Source organism: Priapulus caudatus, unplaced genomic scaffold (genome assembly GCF_000485595.1).
Source record: "Priapulus caudatus unplaced genomic scaffold, Priapulus_caudatus-5.0.1 Scaffold153, whole genome shotgun sequence".
Classification (NCBI taxonomy): domain Eukaryota; kingdom Metazoa; phylum Priapulida; class Priapulimorpha; order Priapulimorphida; family Priapulidae; genus Priapulus; species Priapulus caudatus.
In genome coordinates, this window is record NW_014577214.1 from 120,682 (window position 1) to 131,665 (window position 10,984).

The window sequence follows — 10,984 nt, forward strand, 5'->3', positions numbered from 1 at the left end:
TAACCAACAATAAATATATACATAGCAAAATCCAATAAAACCCAAAAAAAAGAATAAAATCAAATAAATACAATGAAATCGATATCGGAGGAAAAACTCCGCAGTCGCCAATAGATGTCGCCGCACACCCACCTTGCTGCTGACGCGCTGGAACTTGCTGAGGTCCCATCGCGGCAGCTTCACGACGCAGTAGTCGAGGCTCGGCTCAAAGCAGGCTGTAGTCGAGCCGGTGATGGAGTTCTTGAGTGCGGGCAGCGGCGTGCCGAGGGCAAGCTTCGCCGCGATGTAGGCTAGCGGGTAGCCGGTAGCCTTGCTGGCCAGTGCAGAACTGCGCGACAGCCGCGCATTCACCTCAATGATGTAGTACTGCAACAGTAACACGCTCGCGTTCACAGCAATGTTACAGCAATGTCCCAGCGGTAAGTGAAACTGGGGCGAGCCACGTTGATAAAAGATCGTTAATTTTTTACAATTCGAAAGGATCGGCATGCTAGTGCAAAAAACGCAGTGCCTTAAATGTTAGTGAACACTCACTGCACTCGGTGTAAAGGAAGACTTTCAACTGTGTAGTTTCTACAACATATGTATCAGTATGTATATATATATATATACACATGCACACGTGTATGCACCCACACACGTGTATGCACCCACAAACATGTACTATAATAAATACAAAACATAGCTTATAAGTCTGCATTGATGTGCAATTTAAAATTGCAATACAGAGTTAATCACACATCTGTAATGTAGTCCGGCCACATTCCAGTTATGCTGTTGTCATGCAGTTACATAACAAATCCCTCAGAATCAGTTAGGGCAATACATTAGCCGAATACAATCTCTGTACCTCGTATTAGGCAATAAATTATTAGTGAACAAACTCTTTCATGAAGTCATTTTATTGCTTCACAGACAAAACAGACTTATGCTCAATTTTGAGGACTTTCTACTACCAAACACAATAATAGCCTTATTTTCCAGAATATACTAGGGCAGTAGCATACTTTCCCAACCCGGTAAATAGCTTTTTAAAACTCCAGAACTTTCCAAGTTTCCCAAGACCCATCGAACCCTGATATCACACCATGATATTGACCCTGCACCTCTGAGCCTACAGCTGTGGCACATAGCCAGCCAATCTTTAATAACCACCAAAAAACTGACAGCTAATAAAGCAATGCAACCCCTACATAAATAAATGCGCACTAGCTGCGCAAAGCACAGGTATATTGAGATGCTGATTAGTGGCGAATCTGTGAACTGGCTCATTTGGAATAGCCACGGAGACATATTAAACGTGATTTTAAAATAAGAAATTATTAAGTTATAGTTCAACGTGATTACACTATATATATGCTTTATGGTAAAAGCTAGATTCACTAGATGCAGGGAATGGACACATGAAAGGTATAGAGTAAGTAGGAAACCATGGAAAATATCGCATGCTCGTGAAAAATTCTCGCATCGGACAATACCTGCGTGTCATCCACAACAACGGCTGTGCCGCTGCTGTTACCATGACAACGATTCGCATCAGCAGCATTGGCAAAGTCCCCTGCTTGCATCTATAATTAGCACAGACTTTAAGGAATTTTTTAGTTAAAAGCCAGGAACCTAGCCCTAGAAACCAGGAATTGTAGAAAGGGGAGTAGAGGACATTTACAAGTTGTAATGTAGGGTAGGATGGACTGCCCAACTCTCTCATTACATATCAGCCAAATATTTCTCAATATAGCTCTTATTCACAAGAGGCTTTTCATATCTTACAACCCACACTACACTGCACATGTGTATATAAATTAGTCGTTCCCTAATCGTTCTCTCCGATGGTCAGCATCATGCACTAGATTAGATATCTCTATTTGACAGTATTAATTGCATGGGCATTGGGTGCGATTACTATTGACAGGAGAGGTGATATCACTTTCGCTTTCACGATGTTCTTCTAATTCCTCGCTTTGTTGCATGAAAGACTTTGATACGATGGCAGTGGCAGCTGCTACTGCTGCTGCTGCTGCAATTACTACTACCAATACAATCACTACTAATATTACCTCTACTATTGCTGCTGCTGCTGCAAAGGCTACTACTGCTTCGACTATTTAGCCTTGCATGAAAATATGTAACATTGTATCGTAACATTAAAAATTCAATAATATCCAAACGACAACTTACCTTATCGCTGACCTTGGCCTTGTAGGGGTCAAAGCCAAATGTACCCTCATCGACCATGCGCAGTGCCTTTTGCATCGCCTCCTCAAATTTGCGGCCAATGGCCATGACCTCACCAACACTCTTCATGCTGCTACCAATCTAAGATGCAAATTGAGTAATCAGCTAACCGACATGACACAGTCAGGAGAAAGCATGCAGTTGGCAGCAGCATCGTTACAGGGAACTAAAACGGTAAACCCTGATGTGCCTGCATAAAACATGAAAACACTTACATTCATTAGCCAGTGAAAAAGCAATCAACAATTTTCAATAATAAATAATAATAATAAATAATAACTAGAAAGGGCAGCTAGTTGTCGCCAAATACATGTATCCCCCGTGTTCTCCCCAAGACATGTAAGTATACGAAGTTTGGTCGGGCTAGGTCAATTAGCGGCCGAGTTATAGAGCGGAAGATAAATATGATAAAGATCACAAGGTTAAATAAAAGCTGCAGTGACCTGGTTTTGGTACGCGACACACATTCTCCCCAATAAGACAGCGGTGCGTGATGTATTATTCCTTACAAAGCTATTTTGTATGTACTGGTGGGTAGACATTATATAACCCTCTCCCACCTACTACGTACAAAAATAGTGTAAATTACGATACCCTTGATTTATTTTAGACAAGTTTTATTCTTGGAAATATGCGTTAAACAAGGCGAAAGGCAACAGGATAGCATTCAAGTAAAAGATAACAACAATTTCTCTAGGTCCCGGTTGGCTTGACCCACTAAGTCCATGCACCGCATGCACTCCTTTCAAAAAGCCGGAAAACTCTTTAATCAATAGTCACGTTACCTGGCTGCCGGTAGTAGTCAAACTCTCCGCGCTGCGCGATGAAGGCCTCCCGAACTAGGTCAACACTTGCGTAGCTTCTGCTTGTTTCAGACGCGCCCGTGGGGCAGCGTGGCTGATTGAGTGCCGGCGAGTCGTGCGTGGCTATCGCTCTTCGCCGCCTTCAATCGCGCACGCGTCCAGGGAAGACAGTTGAAGAGGTCTTCGAGGTCCCTCGGTCGGCCATGTTCCGGTGTGAAATTGCACGCTGAAAGACACGTACGCGTTAGTGACATCATTTTCGGATTCCGGGACCTCGTCAGGATTTCAAAGGCCCATTTTCCGTCGCAAGTGTATAGCCAACTAATATTGCACTCTGATCCTCCATGAATAATCTTGAATTGCACATGAAGTATGCAGCTCGATATAAAAAAATTCGTTCGGGCGAGTCGAGTGCAATTCAGGGTTGATGTACAATATTGGTACATGATATATATAGCATAATTTGATCCATAATAATAGCTATGTCGAATGACTGCTTATTCTACGGCATCCTCCCCTCACGCGATGTGAATTTTTATACAATGCACACATCTTTCCTGAGACGGTTTCTTCTGTGGCTATGCCCTATTGTTGGTCGGTTAGCAGTAGTGAAGAGAGGCTCCAGTCCGCGGGCAGGGTTTCGGCATTAACAGCAAAGCCTGGTTCTGGTGGTGATGAAAGCACGTCGTGCCTGGTGCGTGCACGGTGGTTGTGGCTGCGATTGCGTAGCTAACAGGACAAACACACCTCATGTACGACAGTTAAAATGTGTTAATTATGAGCTCACTAATATATGTAATATATCATTTCATTTATTTTGATTTTATATTAATTTCAAAATATTAAATTATTGCAGAATATATTAAACAAATATAATCTTTTACATTAAATATCATTAAAGTGACAAAAATGGAAAAAGACTCGGCCATGTAGGCTCAACAGCGCCTTCCGCCATGACCGTGCACCACTGTGCAGGTGGCGGCTGACCGTGGGCCTTATAGTGACCGGCTACCCTGCGGAATCATCACTGGATCACACTTGCTTTCTGCCATTTATAAGATTCCTTTGCTTATAACACGTAGTACATGGGGACACTGACCTCTTTGTCTTACCCTTCTTAACGATGCCCAGCTGCTAATGAAAGCACTGGGACCGAGTCAGATACGATGCTGGCGTTTGCCATTCTCTTTTCTATAATCCGTGATTGTAATGGTGACAACATGAGTCGGATCTCAGCTGTCCATGCTTATAATAAGCCATCTATTCGAAAATAAATGATTGTGTTGAAATGAGCCTGGGTGTTGACTAAGCGTTAGACAATCCCATGTCTTCACACAACATGTATGAAAACCAGTACTGACAACTTACGGTAGGCACAGACATACCACGACACACAGGACATGCACCGACGTAATAAGTGTGTTTCCCTGGCCAAAGGTCGTTGAAGTGGTACTTTTTTTGCGTGTGTTTGCGATTGCGAGGACTAGCAACAGCGAGGGGCCAGTAGGGTCCGAGGGCGTCCCGTCTGTTAATTTGAAAAATCGTGCATTTGATGATTCTAAGAACTGTTCTATGGAAGACAGTGATTTCGTCAGCGAGCAGGTAAGGACACAATTTCTGTGTGCGGGCTGAAGATTTGAGTGAGGCGGCCCGCCTCGCTGTGTCAATGCAGGGACCTGCGTGAATTTTTAAACACAAAACTGACGTGTTCTGCAACCACAAACTCACACAAAATCTGTGCACATATGCAGCCCTACTAACGCAAAACAAGCACGTATGACACACCGTACACAACTAGTGACGCTGACACGCGCAGGGACCAGTCTCCCGTTGCTTCGCAGTGGATTCCAAGCACCCTGTCACCTTCGCCCGTGGTGACAGGCGCGTATCTGATTAAACTTGAGTCCGCAGTCAAGGCGACAATTCTGCGAGTTCCTGGTTGGTTGTAGCACTGCTTCCTAGATATGGTGGCATTGCAAATACATTATAAATTAATATAAATAGCCATAATATAATATGAAATTATATATACTCTTTGATGTCATGAATTGATGTTGACTATACGTGGATCGGACTCCTTGACTAGATTTATAACGTTAGGTCGTGAACTGGAAAGATTCAGCATGTGGCCTTCCCCACATCTTTCCAGATGGTTACCTGTGTTCTTCTTAGTTGAGAGCCTCGTGTCGATTCCTGAGTTGACGTGCTGTTATACAGATGTCCAGTTCGTTTAGATCAGTTGGAAAAGAACCGGCATGTAGAGTCTCGAGCGCGTTTCCGCACTGACCAATGGCACCACTTGGCAGGTGGCGTGGCCGTGGGGCTATAGTGACCGTCATTACCCTGCGATATCTCATTGTTATTTGATGCATGCACCATGTAATGTAGAGGATAATGTAATATGACGGTGCCTCAATCTGAATCTGTATTTTGTGGTCGAAATCATTTACTCCTAATTAAAGCACGGATAGCTTAATTGACAGTTCAACTAACTGCATTTACGAGGCATAGTTTCCCAGCACCCTCGATAGGCATTCATCGTAAATATTTGCTCAAATCTTCCAAACATTGAGGACCCAAGCTGGCGAATAGGCACAGCTCTTTGTTGGCTATGCCATTGCTCCAAGATATTAAAAAAAGAAAAAAGCATTCTCAGTTGGCGTGAAGGACACTTTACACGAAAAAACGAATTGGAAACGAATTTGCTGGAAAGGCGTCCCAATGGCAATATCGAGCGCCTGCACCATAAGAATCTCCACGTTTAGTTCTCGAAACTCACCGTAGATGGCGGGCACGCCCTCGCCGCTCAGCCACTCGTGCAGCGAGCGCGTCGCCGACCGTGGACAGTATTGCGCCGACAAGTCGCCGCAACGAGTCGGCACGCCCAGATGCGCGCGACTCGACAGAGGTCCATCGGTGGCTGTCGGTGCTCGTGCGGCGGACGCCGTAGTTGCGATCAGAGGGTAGTGGAATGGTATTGGGAGCAGCAGTAGGATGGGTCTGTGAGGACTCGCTGGTAGCCACTCGGCTGGAGACTGCGCGCACTGGCCGTTAGGTGGACTGGCGTGCGTGTTGGGAAAACTGCAGATGTTATATAGTACGGGCAACGTTGCATTAGTGTAGGAACTTAAATGAGAACAGCGTATGAATAACAGGATAAATGTTTGAAAACAGGACCGAGACGCATCAAGTGTATCTATGTAGACTTGGTTGTCTGAGAATGGATGGTATTGCATCCATGCTGTAGTTCAGAGTTTGATTATGAAACTTCATCACAGGAACTGACACGTGAAAGCTTGCTGCAGTGGAGACATTTTAATTGTTAGTTAGTTCTAGCACTTATAATTAGAAAAGGGCAGTTGTCGCAATACATGTATCTCCGTGTCTGGATGATTGAATAGCTCTGTAAGAGTAGAAGTTGCATATGGCACAAAGACAAAGGTTTGTGTTTTTGTTTTTACCACACTCATCTGCTGAGAGGTGCAAGTATGTTAAAATTGTGGCCTTAGAGGTTTTGGTACATGACAACTTCTCCAAGATGTGTAGCTGTTGACCGCACTTCCGCACACACGCCTCGAGCGACCACAACATACGGGTTTGACCGCACTTCCGCACACACGCCTCGAGCCACGACCACACCATACGAGTTTGACCGCACTTCCGCACACACGCCTCGAGCGACCACAATATACGAGTTTGACCGCACTTCCACACACACGCCTCGAGCGACCACAACATACGAGTTTGACCGCACTTCCACACACACGCCTCGAGCCACGACCACACCATACGGCTTCGACCACACTTCCGCACACATGCCTCGCGCGACCACACTTTGCACAAGCCTCGAGCCACGCCCCCAACATACGGGTGCATCCGCACGCACGCGGAAGAGCGTGGACGCACGTACCTCGCCGATGGAGTGTGCCGCCTCGCTCGGCGCGACGTGCTCTCCTATCTCCTCCATGCGCGTCGCGAACACCTTCCTGTCCTCGGTGTCGACGACGGACGAGATGGGCGTGCCGAGCACGCGCACGTTGTACTTGTCGAAGACGCCGCTGCGCCACAGACTCACGCCACAGTTGAGCGCCGTCTGGCCGCCAAACGACAGCAGCACGCCGTCCGGCCGCTCCGTGCGGATCACCTGCAGGGATGCAGCGCGATTAGGGGGGAGGGGGCGTTGTCGTCATTCCTGTTTATTACTTACTGCTGTCGTGCATACTATCATTCCTTGCACTGTAAGTGGCTGCACAGAAAGGACCCAATATGCAGTAGAAACAAGATACAAATCAATAGTTGTTTGCTAGCCTACTAGAGATTCTTTTCGGCCACGATATGTGTCTATAATGAAAACAAGTTGGGCAGACAGAACAGATTTGTGACAAAGCAAATGGCAGGACTAGCTAATTTACGCGTAAAAATCGGCGGTGACATTTCAGCATAACATGTAGCATATGTGGAAAAGCAAATATAACTACTCTACTGAGCAAATCAAAACTTAGCAGACAATGTGACGAATGATACCTCTGTAACATAGTCTGGAATAATTGGCAGGAAGTAGACACGGTCCGCGAGTCCCTTTGACGTCTGTACCGTGGCGATATTGGGATTGATGAGTACAGTCTCTATGTTCTCCTCCTTCAAGGCTTTGATAGCCTGAAACCAATACAATCAATTAGTGTTAATCAACATTAAAATTAAATGTCATTAAACATCAATCAACATTAACACGTTGCACACCTAACAAAAAATTCACTGTCAACAAACAACTGAGGAAATTGGCAAGTTGTCTGGTTCAGTTACCTAATCGACTTGCAAGACAGATAATCAAAGTTTTAATATTCCAAACATTCCGATTTCTACAATTTTCTTATTTCCTAACTAGCCAAGTAAACCAAAAATTCTCAGTCAAAAAATTGTTACTGAAACTTGAATCACTGTTTCAAGTTGTCAAAAGGAACAAACAAGCTTCTGGGAAAGGTTTTACTTTCGTTTTTCTCCTCCCCAGTCGTCGGTACCCCTATGCATAGATCAATACTGCCACATATCAGTAAAGTTACAAGTGCCTCTTGAATACACTGCTATCTTGAAGTATATATACAGTTTAAGATTTCTAGATGTCTAACTGAATAAAAATAGTCGACCATCTACGTAAAGAAAAGTGCCGGATTCAGTTAACAGCTTTGATTACGTGCGTGTCAGGTCTCACTGGTCGTGCCCTCACTCCCCACAATAACCCCTGCGACATATGAACTTATTGTTATGCGGTCATAAAAACACTGGGCTACGCTACAGGCCGCAATCGATTTCTTAGACTGTCACGAGGTTTTGTGTGGCAAATCATGCGTTGAGGGAGTTCATGCCCTCGGCTCTAGATGTTTTGAATATCCCGCCTACGTTCAGGAACGGAGCGTATTAGAATGCGCTCCCGTTTACAAGTTCCCGTTTGAACTGCCGTTGCGATAACCTTAGTATTTCAGCGTAATATGAGGGGAAAAAGTGCCGCGGTCAGGAGGATCGGCAGTTTCGTAGAGATATTGTGGGCGAAGCAAAAACTTGGTGGCCTCCGGCCTCCGGGTCAGCACTAATTTCGAACGCTGTCAATAAAGTGTAGTTTATTGATGGAAGAACAGTGATTTTCGTCAGCGAGGTGGTGTTTTTGGATAAATTTCTGCGTGGTGGGTGAAATTTGAGCGAGACGGCCGCCTCGGTCGTGTCAATACAGGGGAAACACTGCATGTAATACATTTTTTTTAAATAATACATTATTCTAAAAGCTATGTAACAGTATTATATATCCTTATGTTTGGTCTAGGTTAGATTTACTGTTTCCAAGCTGTAAAGTAACCAAAATGTCAGCAAAAAGTAACCAGTCATTTCATCAATGTTTGCAAATTAAAATTTATTTATATTTTTTTATAATCGATTATTTATTTTTATAATCGAGCGCTTAGTCGGTTGCTGCAAACGACTGACTTTCGATTATAATCGATCACCGGGACATCACTACGGAATATACAATTACAATCTGGTTCCAAACAGTCGCCTCTAATAGTATCACGATTGCCCCGTGTACAGAATCTTTTCAGGTGATCTATAATCAGCTTGATACAACTTGTGGCAAAGTGACACAATTTTAGAAACAAGTTGAACATAGAGTGCACTGCAACAACGGCAAATAAAGTAACAAAGACACATGTACACGCACGCACGCATCCACACGCACGCACGCACGCACACACGCACACCCACACACACACACACATACACACGCACGCACGCACACCTACACCCACCCACCACACACACACACACACACACACACACACACACACGCACACACGCACGCAACACACCCACAAGCACGCACGCACGCACGCACGCACGCACGCACGCACGCACGCACACCCCCCCCCCACACACACACACTGTCACACACACACACACAAACGGCATGCACGCACGCACGCACGCACACACTCCCACACGAACCCCACTGCTACTCACCGGACCCCTCATCGCTGCTCACCTCTGCACGCAGTAAGCGATCTGTCGATCGGAGAAGCCGAGCCTCTTCGCGTCGAGCAGCACGTCTCGCGGCAGCTCGGTGCCGCGGTAGTACTCCAGCCGCTCGTAGTAGTCGACGATGTTGCGGAACTTGTGCAGGAACCAGCGGTCGATCTTCGTCAGCTCGTAGAGCCGATCGATCGTGTAGCCGGCCTTCAGCGCCGCCGCCAGAACGAAGATGCGCTGGTCTGTCGGCTCGCTCAGGTCCTGAGACACGGGTGTTAACAAAATTAAGTGGGGACTGAAAACAAATTAGGTTAGGTGGGGGTCTGGGGGGGGGCAAAGCGCCCTCGAAGCTATGAATTCTGTGCGATATAAAATACATTTGCTGACATTTCCTAATAAGCTCGAAATTTTTGAAGATATTGCAATTTATTTAAGTAACAAGTGCCGCAGAGCGACAGCGCTCATCTAACGTCTACTGCGGTGACTCTGTGGTGGAGTGGTGGGATTCTAGTAAACCCTGTTAGTCCCAAATGTGTTCACATACACGCCGAAACAGTGGAATGCACAGGGATGGTATCAGGAACCTTCTCAAAGGAATGTTCGTTGGGATCGTTATGAAAGTTGCCACGAGATCAGGGTTCGAAATTTAACACTCGCATACTCGCAAAATGCGAGTTGATTTTAGAAAATGCACAGTTGAAATTCAAAGCACTCGAATAAAAATGCAGAGCTTCGGCGATAGCAGCAGGGATGGAGATGTAAGTCCTCTAGTCTCTACAAACTCATAAGTTTATGTACAACGCAATCTCATTGCACGCACGACGCTGCATAAACAGCGCATATGCCACTAGTGCGACATGATTACGCAATAGCCAGGCAGCGGGAATTACTGGAATTACTAGCAGCAATGATCTTATATGCGATCTTTGCTAGCAGCTAGAGAATCACGTGGGTGAAAAGATGGGCGGCGCAGCGACTAACACGGTGAAACAGAGGCGTGGCAGCTTGCAGCCGAGGAGCAGGAACCAGTCTATGAGCAGGCAGAGTAGAAATTGGCGCTCTGCTTATTCTTTTGGCCTGCTTGTTTGTCCTTGAACTTTTCGTGACAGGCAGCTTTGAACTACCGACGGAACAGCAGACGATAACGGGAAGAGAAGAGAAAAACACAACAATATAATAATAATATGCAAAAGACTTAAAAGAAACGATGTGGATAATTTTATTTTATTTGCATCGCCGAGATAATAAAAAGCATATCATTTTTAAATGTATCCCTTTTGTTATCAAAATCCGCCTGTGCATAATTCGCACTGTTGATTTAATCATAGTTATAAGAATAATGTTTCTTTATTCTATTATATTCTTTTGTATATATGTATATAAAATATGAGTAAATAAAAAACATTCGTTCATAATGTCTTATAATGTCGTTT

The 10,984-nt window shown here is 45.0% G+C and overlaps 1 protein-coding gene across 1 annotated transcript in view; it reads right to left on the reverse strand.

Moving 5' to 3' along the window:
- LOC106806306 (CAD protein-like) overlaps positions 1-10,984 on the reverse strand; it is a 46,631-nt gene that overhangs the window by 21,938 nt on the left and 13,709 nt on the right. Inside the window, exons 4-12 of the mRNA XM_014808192.1 lie at positions 9,568-9,812; positions 8,865-8,874; positions 7,563-7,694; positions 6,949-7,182; positions 6,410-6,441; positions 5,783-6,119; positions 2,179-2,316; positions 1,479-1,568; positions 98-366 (exon numbers count right to left, since the gene is read on the reverse strand). Coding sequence (XP_014663678.1) covers positions 98-366; positions 1,479-1,568; positions 2,179-2,316; positions 5,783-6,119; positions 6,410-6,441; positions 6,949-7,182; positions 7,563-7,694; positions 8,865-8,874; positions 9,568-9,812 — 1,487 coding nt within the window. The remainder of the gene's footprint in view (positions 1-97; positions 367-1,478; positions 1,569-2,178; positions 2,317-5,782; positions 6,120-6,409; positions 6,442-6,948; positions 7,183-7,562; positions 7,695-8,864; positions 8,875-9,567; positions 9,813-10,984) is intronic.